General features: G+C 50.3%; 1 protein-coding gene across 3 annotated transcripts in view; it reads right to left on the bottom strand.

The window, feature by feature from the left end:
* LOC126298858 (uncharacterized) overlaps positions 1-17940 on the bottom strand; it is a 182147-nt gene that overhangs the window by 44491 nt on the left and 119716 nt on the right. For all 3 annotated transcript variants that reach the window (XM_049990365.1, XM_049990366.1, XM_049990367.1), the window contains one exon: positions 15628-15778. In XM_049990365.1, coding sequence (XP_049846322.1) covers positions 15628-15778 — 151 coding nt within the window. The remainder of the gene's footprint in view (positions 1-15627; positions 15779-17940) is intronic.

Genomic DNA, 17940 nt, shown 5'->3' with positions numbered 1-17940 from the left:
CTGAAGCAGTTTGAAAATGAGTAGTGTGGATGTACTGCCGCACATGTGTTTTGACGGACAGTTGATACTTTTTTGGTGTTTGTGCACTGATTTGTTGGTTTGAAAATTATTATTAATTTAAAAAAAACTTAAGTAGATATGGAGTAAACAGTTAATTCGAGTGTCTTTACAACAGATTTTAAATGAGGTCTGTTTTCGTATTTGTAGCTTATTAGCTACAGTTTGCATTCACTGCACTTCAGGTACTGCCTAAATATGTCTCTAAAGAGTGAAAAAGAATTACTTATGGAGTAGTTAGAGACTCTACTAAGCAGTAAAGACGATCTTGAGTGTTTCTCTGACAATTCCAGTCAAGATGAGACATACATTGCTCCAGAATCTGTAGGTAGTGATTGTGACAATAATGACTAAGAAATTCAAGCAGTTAGGACTGAAAATGTTTCTGGAACAAGACAATGTGATGTATAACAAAGGAGTTTCGAAAGATAAACAGTTAATTATTCCTGAACTACAGTCAAAATTTCATGGCAATATTTCATTACGCGAAGAAATAATAAACTTCGATCCTCCATACCAATTCTTTAAACACACATTTACATCTAAAATTTTCGATACAATTGTTGAAGAGCCTCATAGATACAGTGTGCAATGTAATCCTGAGAGACTAACAGATTTGTCCTGTGATGACACAGAAAAATTTATAGGCATCTGAGGGTTGGAGAGTGTGTGTGGGGAGGGGGGGGGGGGGGGGAGGTGCAAAGCTTTACAGTTGCCGTAGCTCAGCCACGCGGTGGAAAAAACATCTATGTCTATATGACTACTCTGCAATTCACATTTAAGTGCTTGGCAGAGGGAACCACCAATCATACTATCTCTCTACCATTCCACTCCCTAACAGCGCACGGGAAAAACGAACACCTAAACCTTTCTGTTAGAGCTCTGATTTCTCATATTTTATTTTGATGATCATTCCTACCACAATTCCAGTGGAGAATGGCATCACTGCAACACTGGGAAGTGGAAGATTCAATGATGCAGTTTACACCGCAGGGTCACCTGCTGCTACCAACTTATTGACTGAGCAGTCTATTTCCATTGTCTGGTGGTCCAACGAGATCCATGTCCTCAGCAGACACCAGAATCTCCACCTCACCCGTAGATGCAGAGCTTGTAGGTAGCGGTGGTGTGGGTGCCACCGCAAGATCTTGGTCTTGGCGACCTTGCTGCACCTTGGGTTTCCCTAGCTGGGAGGACTTCACCGATTCAGTCTCCGGGACTGAGTATGAGCATCAAGCACCACAACCAGCTGCTTTTAGGCTTTTCAGCCACCAGCAGGTGTCATGTTCCCCACTAGCAGAAACCTGGAAACTGAGTGAGCCAAGGGACCTGTTCCTAGCCAGAGGAGTCTAAGAAGACAGGGAGAGGCCGGAAGGACTGGGCCGGGGGAGAGGGAAGCTGAAGGGGAGGGTACTAGGGAGAGAGTGAGTGGGGTAAGGGGGGCCGAGGGACGGGTGGACAGAGGGGGTAAGGGGGGCCGAGGGACGGGTGGACAGAGGGGGTAAGGGGGGCCGAGGGACGGGTGGACAGAGGGGGTAAGGGGGGCCGAGGGACGGGTGGACAGAGGGGGTAAGGGGGGCCGAGGGACGGGTGGACAGAGGGGGTAAGGGGGGCCGAGGGACGGGTGGACAGAGGGGGTAAGGGGGGCCGAGGGACGGGTGGACAGAGGGGGTAAGGGGGGCCGAGGGACGGGTGGACAGAGGGGGTAAGGGGGGCCGAGGGACGGGTGGACAGAGGGGGTAAGGGGGGCCGAGGGACGGGTGGACAGAGGGGGTAAGGGGGGCCGAGGGACGGGTGGACAGAGGGGGTAAGGGGGGCCGAGGGACGGGGGGAGAGAGGGGGCGAGGGACGGGGGGAGAGAGGGGGCGAGGGACGGGGGGAGAGAGGGGGCGAGGGACGGGGGGAGAGAGGGGGCGAGGGACGGGGGGAGAGAGGGGGCGAGGGACGGGGGGAGAGAGGGGGCCGAGGGACGGGGGGAGAGAGGGGGCCGAGGGACGGGGGGAGAGAGGGGGCCGAGGGACGGGGGGAGAGAGGGGGGAGAGAGGGGGCCGAGGGACGGGGGGAGAGAGGGGGAGAGAGGGGGCCGAGGGACGGGGGGAGAGAGGGGGAGAGAGGGGGCCGAGGGACGGGGGGAGAGAGGGGGAGAGAGGGGGCCGAGGGACGGGGGACGGGGGGAGAGAGGGGGAGAGAGGGGGCCGAGGGACGGGGGGAGAGAGGGGGGAGAGAGGGGGCCGAGGGACGGGGGGAGAGAGGGGGGAGAGAGGGGGCCGAGGGACGGGGGGGAGAGAGGGGGGAGAGAGGGGGCCGAGGGACGGGGGGAGAGAGGGGGGAGAGAGGGGGCCGAGGGACGGGGGGAGAGAGGGGGGAGAGAGGGGGGAGAGAGGGGGCCGAGGGACGGGGGGAGAGAGGGGGCCGAGGGACGGGGGGAGAGAGGGGGGAGAGAGGGGGCCGAGGGACGGGGGGAGAGAGGGGGGGAGAGAGGGGGCCGAGGGACGGGGGGAGAGAGGGGGGGAGAGAGGGGGCCGAGGGACGGGGGGAGAGAGGGGGGGAGAGAGGGGGCCGAGGGACGGGGGGAGAGAGGGGGGGAGAGAGGGGGCCGAGGGACGGGGGGAGAGAGGGGGGGAAGGGGGCCGAGGGACGGGGGGAGAGAGGGGGGGAAGGGGGCCGAGGGACGGGGGGAGAGAGGGGGGGAAGGGGGCCGAGGGACGGGGGGAGAGAGGGGGGAAGGGGGCCGAGGGACGGGGGGAGAGAGGGGGGAAGGGGGGCGAGGGACGGGGGGGAGAGAGGGGGCGAGGGACGGGGGGGGAGAGAGGGGGCGAGGGACGGGGGGGGAGAGAGGGGGCGAGGGACGGGGGGGGAGAGAGGGGGCGAGGGACGGGGGGGAGAGAGGGGGCGAGGGACGGGGGGGAGAGAGGGGGCGAGGGACGGGGGGGAGAGAGGGGGCGAGGGACGGGGGGGAGAGAGGGGGCGAGGGACGGGGGGGGAGAGAGGGGGCGAGGGACGGGGGGGGGGAGAGAGGGGGCGAGGGACGGGGGGGGGAGAGAGGGGGCGAGGGACGGGGGGGAGAGAGGGGGCGAGGGACGGGGGGGAGAGAGGGGGCGAGGGACGGGGGGGGAGAGAGGGGGCGAGGGACGGGGGGGGGAGAGAGGGGGCGAGGGACGGGGGGGGAGAGAGGGGGCGAGGGACGGGGGGGGGAGAGAGGGGGCGAGGGACGGGGGGGGAGAGAGGGGGCGAGGGACGGGGGGGGAGAGAGGGGGGCGAGGGACGGGGGGGGAGAGAGGGGGCGAGGGACGGGGGGGAGAGAGAGGGGGCGAGGGACGGGGGGGGAGAGAGAGGGGGCGAGGGACGGGGGGGAGAGAGAGGGGGCGAGGGACGGGGGGGAGAGAGAGGGGGCGAGGGACGGGGGGGAGAGAGAGGGGGCGAGGGACGGGGGGGAGAGAGAGGGGGCGAGGGACGGGGGGGAGAGAGAGGGGGCGAGGGACGGGGGGGAGAGAGAGGGGGCGAGGGACGGGGGGAGAGAGAGGGGGCGAGGGACGGGGGGGAGAGAGAGGGGGCGAGGGACGGGGGGAGAGAGAGGGGGCGAGGGACGGGGGGAGAGAGAGGGGGCGAGGGACGGGGGGAGAGAGAGGGGGCGAGGGACGGGGGGGGAGAGAGGGGGCGAGGGACGGGGGGGGAGAGAGGGGGCGAGGGACGGGGGGGGAGAGAGGGGGCGAGGGACGGGGGGGAGAGAGGGGGCGAGGGACGGGGGGGGAGAGAGGGGGCGAGGGACGGGGGGGGAGAGAGGGGGCGAGGGACGGGGGGGGGAGAGAGGGGGCGAGGGACGGGGGGGAGAGAGGGGGCGAGGGACGGGGGGGGAGAGAGGGGGCGAGGGACGGGGGGGGAGAGAGGGGGCGAGGGACGGGGGGAGAGAGGGGGCGAGGGACGGGGGGAGAGAGGGGGCGAGGGACGGGGGGAGAGAGGGGGGCGAGGGACGGGGGGAGAGAGGGGGGCGAGGGACGGGGGGAGAGAGGGGGGCGAGGGACGGGGGGAGAGAGGGGGGCGAGGGACGGGGGGAGAGAGGGGGGCGAGGGACGGGGGGAGAGAGGGGGGCGAGGGACGGGGAGAGAGAGGGGGGCGAGGGACGGGGAGAGAGAGGGGGGCGAGGGACGGGGAGAGAGAGGGGGGCGAGGGACGGGGAGAGAGAGGGGGGCGAGGGACGGGGGGAGAGAGGGGGGCGAGGGACGGGCGGAGAGAGGGGGGCGAGGGACGGGGGGAGAGAGGGGGGCGAGGGACGGGGGGAGAGAGGGGGCGAGGGACGGGGGGAGAGAGGGGGGCGAGGGACGGGGGGAGAGAGGGGGGCGAGGGACGGGGGGAGAGAGGGGGGCGAGGGACGGGGGGAGAGAGGGGGGCGAGGGACGGGGGGAGAGAGGGGGGCGAGGGACGGGGGGAGAGAGGGGGCGAGGGACGGGGCGAGAGAGGGGGCGAGAGAGGGGGCGAGAGAGGGGGCGAGAGAGGGGGCGAGAGAGGGGGCGAGAGAGGGGGCGAGAGAGGGGGCGAGAGAGGGGGCGAGAGAGGGGGCGAGAGAGGGGGCGAGAGAGGGGGCGAGAGAGGGGGCGAGGGACGGGGGCGAGGGACGGGGGGAGAGAGGGGGCGAGGGACGGGGGGAGAGAGGGGGCGAGGGACGGGGGGAGAGAGGGGGCGAGGGACGGGGGGAGAGAGGGGGCGAGGGACGGGGCGAGAGAGGGGGCGAGAGAGGGGGCGAGAGAGGGGGCGAGAGAGGGGGCGAGAGAGGGGGCGAGAGAGGGGGCGAGAGAGGGGGCGAGGGACGGGGGGAGAGAGGGGGCGAGGGACGGGGGGAGAGAGGGGGCGAGGGACGGGGGGAGAGAGGGGGCGAGGGACGGGTGGAGAGAGGGGGCGAGGGACGGGGGGAGAGAGGGGGCGAGGGACGGGGGGAGAGAGGGGGCGAGGGACGGGGGGTAGTGAGAGGGGGGAAGGGGGCGAGGGACAGGGGGTAGTGAGAGGGGGGAAGGGGGCGAGGGACGGGGAGGGGGTAGAGAGAGGGGGAATGGGGCGAGGGATGGGGGGGGTAGAGAGAGGGGGAAAGGGCCGTGGGGGGGTAGAGAGAGGGGGAAAGGGCCGTGGGGGGGTAGAGAGAGGGGGGAAGGGGACGAGGGAAGGGGGGTTAGAGAGAGGGGGGAAGGGGACGAGGGACGGGGGGGTAGAGAGAGGGGGGAAGGGGACGAGGGACGGGGGGGGTAGAGAGAGGGGGGAAGGGGACGAGGGACGGGGGGGGACGAGGGACGGGGGGGGAGAGAGAGGGGGGAAGGGGACGAGGGACGGGGGGGTAGAGAGAGGGGGGAAGGGGATGAGGGACGGGGGTGTAGAGAGAGGGGGGAAGGGGGCGAGGGACGGGGGGTAGAGAGAGGGGGGAAGGGGGCGAGGGACGGGGGGGGTAGAGAGAGAGGGGGGAAAGGGGCGAGGGACGGGGGGGGTGGAGAGAGAGGGGGGAAGGGGGCGAGGGACGGGGGGGTGGAGAGAGAGGGGGGAAGGGGGGGGTGGACGGGGGGGTGGAGAGAGAGGGGAAGGGGGCGAGGGACGGGGGGTGGAGAGAGTGGGGAAGGGGGCGAGGGACGGGGGGGTGGAGAGAGAGGGGAAGGGAGCGAGGGACGGGGGGGTGGAGAGAGAGGGGAAGGGGGTGAGGGATGGGGGGAGAGGAGGGGATGGGGGGAGGGGGGAAGGGGGGCGAGGGACGTGGAGGGACAGGGGTGAAGGGGTGCGGGGTGAGGAATTGCCTGCATACTCCCCAGTCCTAAGCCCCGTATAGTATGGCCTGGGGTGCTGTCGCTAGACTTTGTTTCTCTACGAACGCCGCCTCCCCAACACATGCAATGAGTGAAAAGCACCTTGAGACAGGAATGGAATAACATTACACAAGGCCTCTCAACACTTTGGTAGCCACCATGGTAATAGGTGTAGATGTGCATTAGTGACAGAAGGGGGGGGGGGGGGGGCACATTCCTTACTGAGAGTCCTGTATCGACGTTTATCTAGGGTGCATCAAACGTGCACATTATTTATATCTGTTATCTTGCTTTTCCATGTGATGATATCTGTAGTGTTTTTTATTATATGTATACCGCTTCACCTCTGTTGCATATACAGGGTGGTCCATTGATCGTGACCAGGCCAAATATTTCACGAAATAAGCGTCAAACGACAAAAATACAAAGAACGAAACTTGTCTAGCTTGAAGGGGAAAACTAGATGGCGCTATGGCTGGAGGGCTAAATAGTGCTGCCATAGGTCAAACGGATATCAACTGTGTTTTTTAAAAATAGGAACCCCCATTTTTATTACATATTTGTGTAGTAAGTAAAGAAATATGAATGTTTTAGTTGGACCACTTTATTTTTGCTTTGTGATAGATGCTGCTGTAATAGTCACAAACATATGGCTCAATTCTAGACAGACAGTTGGTAACAGGTAGGTTTTTTAAATTACAATACAGAACATAGGTACGTTTGAACATTTTATTTCGGTTGTTCCAATGTGATACATGTACCTTTGTGAACTGATCATTTCTGAGAATGTCTGTTGTTACAGCGTGATTAGCTGTAAATACCACATTAATGCAATAAATGTTCAAAATGATGTCCGTCGACCTCAATGCATTTGGCAATATGTGTAACGACATTCCTCTCAACAGCAAGTAGTTCGCCTTCCATAAAGTTTGCACATGCATTGACAATGCACTGACACATGCTGTCAGGAATTTTTGGTGGATCACGATAGTAAATATCCTTCAACCTTCCCCACAGAAAGAAATCGGGGGACCCCTCAGATCCAGCGAACGTGCGGGCCATGGACCACATGATATACTTCAATTGCATTCATTTCATATGGCCATATGGTATAATATTTAGGGCAACTGACCAAATCAAGTTAATGCTTTCTGGATCAATATGCAAGTAATGTGTTGTGCGAATTCCAGAATGTCCAACAGAAACTAATTCAAAGAACTGAGTAGACTAATTCATGTTCCTCTGTATATTTATTCTCAAGTGATATTTGCCTTGAAATACCCCACCTTTCTTTCATGCCCCCCCCCCCCTCTCCCATCCTCTCTTTTTTTTAAAAAAAGGGGAGAATCAAAGTACAGTAGAAGGTTGATAATCCGAACTAATTTGGGTTGGTTGATAGGGGTTGAAGGGACCAAACAGCAAGGTCACCAGGCCCTTGTTTCAGATTCAGATAGTGTGACATCTCAGAAAAATCAGAACGATAAAAGGGAAAAGCCTAAAAAATGTAAAAGTGCAGTCATGTCGTCAATGGTAAAAACAAAATGAGGTAAGTCAGGAAGGAAAGTGACCCCAACACTAGGCTAGAGGCAGGAAGTATCCCACCTCTGAAGTAGTAGAAGCAAGACCACCTGCGACTTAAAGGCATTCAACCGCTAGAATGTAGAAGTCCGTATGGGAACAGGAGACTAACCAATCCTAACAAGTGATAAAAACAGAGTAAAAGGGGAAGAAAAGAGGATCTTGGCCAGGGAGGGGAGTCGGGAATCTCCAAACACAGCTTACAGTGGGGATACCCCAACACTCACTGCCCTGCCCCAACACCAGAATGACATTAAAAACCTTAAAACTGACAATAAAAACCACTTTCCCGGAGGAAACTGAGAACCAGTTCGACTGTCCAGGAATCATCAGCCTACATTAAAGGTAAAGTGCGGAGGAGTCTGTACTTAGCACGCAAAGCCAAAAGAAGGGAGCATTCCACCAAAATATGGCCTACTGACTGGAAGGCTCCACAACCACAAAGTGGGCGTGGCTCATTATGCAAAAGAAAACCATGGGTCAGCCTAGTATGGCCGATGCGTAGACGACACAGTGTGGTCGAGTCCTTTTGGGAGAGGCGAAAGGAAGTACGTCACAGGCCTGGTGTCACCTTAATCGCACAAAGTTTATTAGACAGGGAGGTAGCCTTCCAAGAGTTGGCCCATGATTGTGTGAAGTGGGATTTGATGTGAAGCCGTAAATCCGCTGCAGGAGGCATTACAGAGAATGGGGGTAAGTGACAAACCATCAGCAAGCTCATTACCTGGGATACTCACATGGCCAGGGACCCAAAGGAAGTCAACGGAACAAGCAGCACTGTGAAGATCAGCGAGATGGTCATGGATGGCCGAGACCAAGGGATGGTGCGAAAAACACCGGTCAACAGCCTGAAGGCCACTCATCGAGTCTGTACATAACAAAACGCGGTTGTGTTGGGACTGTTTAATAAAGGTAAGGGCCTGGGAAATTGCCATCAATTCTGCAGTAAACATCCCACATGTAGGTGGCAGCAGATGATTTTCCTTTCCAACAGAGGAAGTGAAGGCATATCCCACATGATCAGCAGATTTATAGCCATCGGTGTAAAAAATAACGGCACCCTGAAACTCACACTCACATAAAATTCAGCAGAAAAAGGAACGGAGCACCATTGGGGAATGGAATTTTTCTGACCTCGGCAGAGATCCAAGGGGTAGGGGGGCGGGGGGTAGCATGGAAGACAGGACAAAGAAGGAAGCTGATAATCACGGCGAAGAGGCGCAAGGCGGAGCCCAACCGGTAAACCCGAGAATAGGAAGGATGAGTGGGAGAGGAATGGACAGCAATTGCATAAGACACCAGAAGCTGGGACCGCCAAACAGAAAGGGGGGCGGATCCCAGCTTCAACCAGGAGACTATCAACAGGGCTAGTATCGAAGGCACAGGTGGACAAACGGATACCACGATGGTGGACTGGATCCAGCATGTGCAGTTTGGAAGGAGCAGCCGAACCATAAACTTGACAACCATAGTCCAAGCGAGACAGAACTATAGCACGATAAAGGCAGAGAAGGATGGAGTGATCTGCACCCCAAGAGGTGTGGGCAAGGGAGCGATGAACATTAAGTTTACGGGAACGCCCTACCTTCAGAAGTCTGATATGGGGCAGCCAGGTGAGCTTGTTGTCGAAAAGACGACCCACGAAACGAAACTGTAGGACTACAGGCAATCATTGTACATCGAGATAGAGCTCTGAATAGGGGTGGATGGTAGTACAGTGACAGAAGTGGACCACTCGTGATTTTAAAGGAGAGAAATGAAACCCGTGTAAGAGGGTCCATGCAGAAGCATGCTGTATAGCTCCCTGAGGCTGCCACTCTGCAGAGGCCATCGAAGAGGAACTAACCCAAATGCAGAAATAATCCACATACAGAGCAGGAGCGACCAAAGGACCGACAGAGGCAACAAGCCCATTGATAGCAATGAGGAAAAGAAGTGCACTCAATACAGATCCCTGTGCGATGCCAGTCTACAGGGTCTGTGGAGAATTAAAAACAGTACCAACCAGAACCCTGAACGACCGATGGAACAGGAACTGGAGGTTAAAAATCGGGAGTGGGCCCCGAAGACCCCACTATTGAAGTGTAAGTAAGATGTGATGGCGCGAAGTCTTGTCATAGGCCTTGTGAAGGTCGAAAAATACTGCAACCAAATGGCAGCGCTGGGAAAAAGCCTGCCAAACTGCAGATTCCAAGCGAAGTAAATGGTCGATCGGAGACCGTCCCTCTAGGAAGCCACACTTGTAAGGGGAAAGTAACTTGCAAACAACATTCGTCAAACTAATTGGCCAATAGCTTTCAACAAATACAGCGTTCTCACCAGGCTTAAGGACAGGAACCACGATGCTACCCCTCCATTGAGAAGTGAAGTCACCCTGGAGCCAAATACCGTTGAAGATCTGGAGAAGATGTTGGGGTTATGGAGAACTGAGATGTTGAAGCAGTTGGTTATGAATGGAGTCTGGGCCAGCGGCTGTATCATGAGAAGAAGAAAATGCGGAAAGAAATTCCCATTCAGTAAAAGGTTAGTTGTAAGATTCTGACTGACTAGGGGTAAAACATAAGGTGGAAACTTTGGCCTGCTGTTTCCAGTGAAGGAAAGCAGCCGGATAGGAGGCTGATGTTGATGCCATTGCAAAATGGGTCGCAAGATGTTCTGCAAGAATCAACGGGTCCGTACAAAGGTCATGTGGGAGATGTAGACCTGGGAGGGTGGACTGTTGATGGCAACCTTGGAGAGAGTGAAGTGCAGCCCATACCCATGACATAGGAACCGTAGAACTGTACTAATTTTGGGACGTGGATGGTCAGAAGACTGGTTTATTCAGACAATTGGACTGTATACTATTACTTATGAATTTACCAATAAGAACTACATATATTTATAATAAAATTTATCTCATTATTGTTGTTGTTGTTGTCTTCAGTCCTGAGACTGGTTTGATGCAGCTCTCCATGCTACTCTATCCTGTGCAAGCCGCTTCATCTCCCAGTATTTACTGCAACCTACATCCTTCTGAACCTGCTTAGTGTATTCATCTCTTTGTCTCCCTCTACAATTTTTACCCTCCACGCTGCCCTCCAATGCTAAATTTGTGATCCCTTGATGCCTCAAAACATGTCCTACCAACCGATCCCTTCTTCTAGTGAAGTTGTGCCACAAACTTCTTTTCTCCCCTATCCTATTCAATACCTCCTCATTAGTTATGTGATCTACCCATCTGATCTTCAGCATTCTTCTGTAGCACCACATTTCGAAAGCTTCTATTCTCTTCTTGTCCAAACTATTTATCGTCCATGTTTCACTTCCATACATGGCTACACTCCATACAAATGGTTTCAGAAACGACTTCCTGACACTTAAATCTATACCCGATGTTAAAAAATTTCTCTTCTTCAGACGCATTCCTTGCCATTGCCAGTCTACATTTTATATCCTCTCTACTTCGAACATCATCAGTTATTTTACTTCCTAAATAGCAAAACTCCTTTACTACTTTAAGTGTCTCATTTCCTAATCTAATTCCCTCAGCATCACCCGATTTAATTTGACTACATTCCATTATCCTCGTTTTGCTTTTGTTGATGTTCATCTTATATCCTCCTTTCAAGACACTGTCCATTCCATTCAACTGCTCTTCCAAATCCTTTGCCGTCTCTGACAGAATTACAATGTCATCGGCGAACCTCAAAGTTTTTACTTCTTCTCCATGAATTTTAATACCTCCTCCAAATTTTTCTTTTGTTTCCTTTACTGCTTGCTCAATATACAGATTGAATAACATCGGGGAGAGGCTACAACCCTGTATCACTCATTTCCCAACCACTGCTTCCCTTTCATGCCCCTCGACTCTTATGGCCGCCATCTGGTTTCTGTACAAATTGTAAATAGCCTTTCGCTCCCTGTATTTTACCCCTGCCACCTTCAGAATTTGAAAGAGAGTATTCCAGTCAACATTGTCAAAAGCTTTCTCTAAGTCTACAAATGCTAGAAACGTAGGTTTTCTTAATCTCTTCTAAGATAAGTCGTAAGGTCAGTATTGCCCCACGTCTTCCAACATTTCTACGGAATCCAAACTGATCCTCCCCGAGGTCCGCATCTACCAGTTTTTCCATTCGTCTGTAAAGAATTCGCGTTAGTATTTTGCAGCTGTGACTTATTAAACTGATAGTTCGGTAATTTTCACATCTGTCAGCACCTGCTTTCTTTGGGATTGGAATTATTATATTCTTCTTGAAGTCTGAGGGTATTTCACCTGTCTCATACATCTTGCTCACCAGCTGGTAGAGTTTTGTCAGGACTGGCTCTCCTAAGGCGGTCAGTAGTTCTAATGGAATGTTGTCTAATCCGGAGGCCTTGTTTCGACTCAGGTCTTTCAGTGCTCTGTCAAACTCTTCACGCAGTATCTTACCTCCCATTTCGTCTTCATCTACATCCTCTTCCCTTTCCATAACATTGTCCTCAAGCACATCGCCCTTGTATAAACTTTCTATATACTCCTTCCACCTTTCTGCCTTCCCTTCTTTGCTTAGAACTGGGTTGCCATCTGAGCTCTTGATATTCATACACATGGTTCTCTTCTCTCCAAAGGTCTCTTTAATTTTCCTGTAGGCAGTATCTATCTTACCCCTAGTGAGATAAGCTTCTACATCCTTACATTTGTCCTCTAGCCATCCCTGCTTAGCCATTTTGCACTTCCTGTCGATCTCATTTTTTAGACGTTTGTATTCCTTTTTGCCTGCTTCATTTACTGCATTTTTATATTTTCTCCTTTCATCAATTAAATTCAATATTTCTTCTGTTACCCAAGGATTTCTAGCAGCCCTCGTCTTTCTACCTACTTCATCCTCTGCTGCCTTCACTACTTCATCCCTCAGAGCTACCCATTCTTCTTCTACTGTGTTTCTTTCCCACATTGCTGTCAATTGTTCCCTTATGCTCTCCTTGAAACACTGTACAACCTCTGGTTCTTTCAGCTTATCCAGATCCCATGTCTTTAAGTTCCCACCTTTTTGCAGTTTCTTCAGTTTTAACCTACAGGTCATAACCAATAGGTTGTGGTCAGAGTCCACATCTGCCCCTGGAAATGTCCTACAATTTAAAACCTGGTTCCTAAATCTCTGTCTTACCATTATATAATCTATCTGATACCTTTTAGTATCTCCAGGATTCTTCCATGTGTACAACCTTCTTTTATGATTCTTGAACCAAGTGTTAGCTATGATTAAGTTGTGCTCTGTGTAAAATTCTATCAGACGGCTTCCTCTTTCATTTCTTTGCCCCAGTCCATATTCACCTACTGTGTTTCCTTCTCTCCCTTTTCCTACTGACGAATTCCAGTCACCCATGACTATTAAATTTTCGTCTCCCTTCATTATCTGAATAATTTCTTTTATCTCATCATACATTTCATCAATTTCTTCATCATCTGCAGAGCTAGTTGGCATATAAACTTGTACTACTGTAGTAGGCATGGGCTTTGTGTCTATCTTGGCCACAATAATGCGTTCACTATGCTGTTTGTAGTAGCTTACCCGCACTCCTATTTTTTTATTCATTATTAAACCTACTCCTGCATTACCTCTATTTGATTTTGTATTTATAACCCTGTATTCACCTGACCAAAAGTCTTGTTCCTCCTGCCACCGAACTTCACTAATTCCCACTATATCTAACTTTAACCTATCCATTTCCCTTTTTAAATTTTCTAACCTATCTGCCCGATTAAGGGATTGACATTCCACGCTCCGATCCGTAGAACGCCAGTTTTCTTTCTCCTAATAACGACGTCGTCCTGAGTAGTCCCCGCCCGGAGATCCGAATGGGGGACTATTTTACCTCCGGAATATTTTACCCAAGAGGACGCCATCATCATTTAATCATACAGTAAAGCTGCATGTCCTCGGGAAAAATTACGGCTGTAGTTTCCCGTTGCTTTCAGCCGTTCGCAGTACCAGCACAGCATGGCCGTTTTGGTTAATGTTGCAAGGCCAGATCAGTCAATCATCCAGACTGTTGCCCCTGCAACTACTGAAAAGGCTGCTGCCCCTCTTCAGGAACCACATGTTTGTCTGGCCTCTCAACAGATACCCCTCCGTTGTGGTTGCACCTACGGTACTGCCATCTGTATCGCTGAGGCACGCAAGCCTCCCCACCAACGGCAAGGTCCATGGTTCATGGGGGGGATCTCTTATTATAACAAATCTAAATAAGTAGAACAGTCCAGTCAACAAAAAAATGTAATACATATGCAATTTGCAGGTGCAGTACATATGTACAGAATAAATACTTAAAAAATCCTTAATTTCGGTCGGTCTAAGAAAGCCTACCCACTTATGAGCAACTAAGTCATGCACTGTTCTTCAGGACAATGATCGGATACTAGTCACTTTCATCTTGAGCTTCAAACAACCATAAGGCAGTTTCTACACACATAAATGCTTTAGAAGAAGCTGGCATATTTTCATCTTCATTTCCTGGACCACTAGCTGACGACACACTGGCAACATCAGCTTCATCAGTGGCTACATTTATAATTTTGCTATCCTACATGATTGGTCTTTGATCTGCATCAACACTCATCCGTTCTTGGATGTCGTCTTCATTACATTCCTGGCAATTGAGTTCCTTTACAATAGTGGCATTTCTTATGTATCATTCTATTCAATATTTCGATTCCTGCTATTTTGCTGCAAGGTTAATCAATACTGAAGCTGGTGGGACACTATCCAAGCCAACACAAGAGAGGCACGAGTTCTGTCAGAAACATCCTGCAACCTTTTTTTTCTGAGGCAACCAGTATTTTACAGGGTTCCGTTAGGGCTAAAATATTCCACCTCAGTGTTTGTGAAAACTACCAATGATATTCTCATACTGGGACTTCTTATGTTCAGTGAGGCTTACACTCCTATCATAGAGTGTCAAAAGTTCAGTGATCAAATTGGACATCTCAAGCAGCTTTTGACAGCCCTCTGAAGACATGTAGTGATGATCCAACCTGATAAAATCAAGTGATGTGTGAACAAGATCAAATTCCTCAACTTCGAAATCACACCTGATGGGATATAGCTAATAACAAACAAGGTAATGGAAACAGGAAAATGAATCAGTCCTCCTGTATTGAATAACTACATTTGTTCCTGAGCCTCTACTCATTTAATGAGAATCACATTGCAAATTTCGCAGAATTGTGAACTCTTCTGGGCAAGCTTCTGCTTAAAAACAAAAGATGGAACTGGATAGCAGGAGGGAAGCATTTCAGGATATTCCAGATTTTGTGGTGTCAGAAACTAAAGGACACATAAAGTAAGAAACTGCACAATGGAATTTACAATGCTGAGCATTGTCCACGTGCCTAAACTTCAGAGAGTACTTGCTCAATTATAAAAACCCACTGTTGCTCACACCATTAAGCACTGCCACATCAAGAATGATAAATGTATGAAGAGTTATTTTATGCAATAGGCAATGGCTATTCACAAGTATGATTTGTGACTGCATATTGCCAACAGCACCATGACAAATCTATCAACTTGTTAAGTCATAATTTTGAAAAGGGTGATGGTGAAGGTAAGTACAATCATACATAAAATAAAGAGAATGACAGCTGAGGGCATCAAGAAATCTTTCAAAATATTTATCGCAGCTGCGGACCCTATTGCATTGAAAATTACAAAGGATATGGCTTACACTCAACTATAGGACAGTCTTGACAAACAATTCATCCTTCTTTTTATTTATTCCATAGACATAATGAATTTCAATAACATCCACAATCAGAGTCTGAAGACTAAACAACCGAGATATATCTTCCATGTATTGAATATAGCATGGTACGAAAGAACAGTTATAAATGTAGGAGAGACCTGGAGAAACTGTGTAAATCATCCTTCCTTCATACTTCCCATGGCCAGTGAATCAACAGCTTGGAACATCATTTTCGGAGATAGGACAGGTGTGGGAGTATCTTATCTCATCCCCCCCCCCCCCCCACACACACACACACACACACCACTATCTCATAGATATGATCTGTGTCAATTAGCAACAGAATTTTTTTAATCTGGTGCTTCTTATGATGAAGTGCACTTATTATCCATAAACTCAGACATTACCTTTTATAAACTACAGTCTTTGATATCACTGGTTTTCTGCAACTCAGCCAAATTACTGAAAAAAAAATAGAAAATATAGCAATACTCACTGAACTAACCTGGAGAGTATGGAGCAATAGAATGTTGAGCTGAATGAGCATCAAACGCTTTAGCAGCTTTATTTCTTAGCAGTGTTACCATTGATGCAATATCAGGAGCTGACAGTTTGCAGTCATTTAATCTCCTGTACCCAAATGTAGACAATAGCCCCTGAAACACAGGAATTCTTAAGCACTATTTCTGCAGAAAATACAGTACCAAAATTGCCACCACAAAAACTTCTTGTCCCCTCACCTACTAAAAATAATTAAATGCCTTTGTTTATATTTGAATCCCAAAATTTGTAAAAACGCTTAACGTTAACGCACTTGTAAACAATAACTCCAATTTAGGGTACAAAAAAAACCTTGGTAAGTTCTGTAATTTGGTTAACTCTGAAGCTAAATTATAATGGTAACAATGAAGAACACAAGAGTAAGAATCAGACCATAGAATTTTAAGACCTTATTACAGAATTTGGAGGAGGAAACCAGAAGCAAACAGCGTGCATATAATGGAAACAACAGTAAAACAAGGGTAACAGAATGTAGTGAAACTACATCAGGCAATTCTGGGAGGATTAGGTTAGTAAATGAGACACTAAAAGTAGTAGATGAGTTATTTGAGCAGCAAAGTAACTTATGCCCAAAATGAGATGATGCAAAATGGGATATGGCAATAGCAAGAAACACATTTCAGACAAAAAAACTGCTTTCACACTAGCTTTCAGGAACCAGTGCATGCGTGCACCCACGCACACACACCTGTGGCCACTGGAGTGCACCTTTTGGTGTGTGTGGTTTCTATGTGTGAATGTGTCTACTATTGCTGGAAAAGAAAGAAGCTAGTGCTTGAAAGCTAGTGTGGACTGCTCTTTTCAGTTATGTGTTACTGTGTTCCATGCACTAGTCTGCCATAGGTGAGTGGTTGTCTTTCCCTTATTTCATGTAATCACCCATCCAAGAACTTCCACAATTATTATTTCAGGAAGAGAGAAATTTGTGAACATCTAATGTAAATTTGTATCAGAAAGCCTAGGCTGAAAGCACCTGTCTTGATTGTAGTCTGGTACAGATGTGAATCATGGACAAACAGTTCAGATAAGAAGAGAATGAAAGCTTTTGAACTGTGTTATCACTGGAGGATGTTTAAAATTAGAAGGGTAGGTTGAATAACCAATGAATTTAACTAGGGAGGAAAGAAAGTTATGGCATGAGTTGAGTAAATGAAGGGACTGACTGACAGGACGTATCCTGAGGCATCAAGAAAGCATCAATCTGGTAATGGCAGGAAGTGTTTGGTGGGAGGGTTTATGGATAAAAATAGTAGGGACTCATGTTTGACAGCAGTAAGCAGATAGATAAGCGTGGTGAACGGCATCAATCTAGTCTTCGAACTGAAGAGGGAAAAACAGCTGAGAATAGTAATGAAATATATAAGGCAATGGGTCATCTAGATGCTTTGGATATGGAGAATGAAATGAATTATCCGAAGAAAGCAGAAGGATTTGATATTATTATGGAAGATGTTGAGATAGCACAAAAGGACACGAAAGGTGTAGAAGCAACACATGGAGATTGGATTTCAATTTAACTGAAATGTTCAATCCAAGGAAAGGCTGAAATATTGCATTTGTGCAATAACAGCTATGAGAAAGGTAAGTGACTAAATGATTTCCCAGAAACACTTATGGTGCTAACACCAAATATAAGAAAAAGTTTAATATTTTCTTGGCGATAAATTGACAAAGAATAATGATGTGATGATTTTGCAAGTGAGACAGAATTGGATGAACATCACTTAATTTCAGATGAGTGAAAGATACGAAAGATGCAACTGGACTGTTACGATTGCAGTTTTTATTGAATTGTAAAACTGCTTTCATAGTGAAGTAGACTAAACTTTTAGATGTCCTGAAGGAGATGAGAGTCAGCTGGAAAGAAAAGACACTAATAACCAACTTGTATGTGAGACAAGCAGTAAAAGTAAGAATAAGAGATGTGATGGCAGAAGGAATTAAAATAGGGAGGGATGTAAGACAACACTGTTGTCTTTCACCTACTCTGTTTAGTACCTGTGGACGAGGTGATTAGCATTTAACATCCCACTGACAATGAGGTCATTAGAGGCGGAGCACACACTAGGATTAGGGAAGGATGAGGAAGGAAATTGGCCATACTCTTTCAAAGGAAATATCCCAACATTTGCATGAAGTGATTCTGTGTCTATTAAGACAATTCAATAAGACCTCCTTCCAACAAAACACTAGTGTGACAAAGTAAGATTTGTGATGATATCATATTCCTAAGCAACAATGAAAGGCAGTTAACAAT

The sequence above is a fragment of the Schistocerca gregaria genome, chromosome X (genome assembly GCF_023897955.1).
Source record: "Schistocerca gregaria isolate iqSchGreg1 chromosome X, iqSchGreg1.2, whole genome shotgun sequence".
Classification (NCBI taxonomy): domain Eukaryota; kingdom Metazoa; phylum Arthropoda; class Insecta; order Orthoptera; family Acrididae; genus Schistocerca; species Schistocerca gregaria.
Note: the sequence above shows the minus strand (reverse complement) of the source record. Positions and strands in the feature narration are given on the sequence as shown.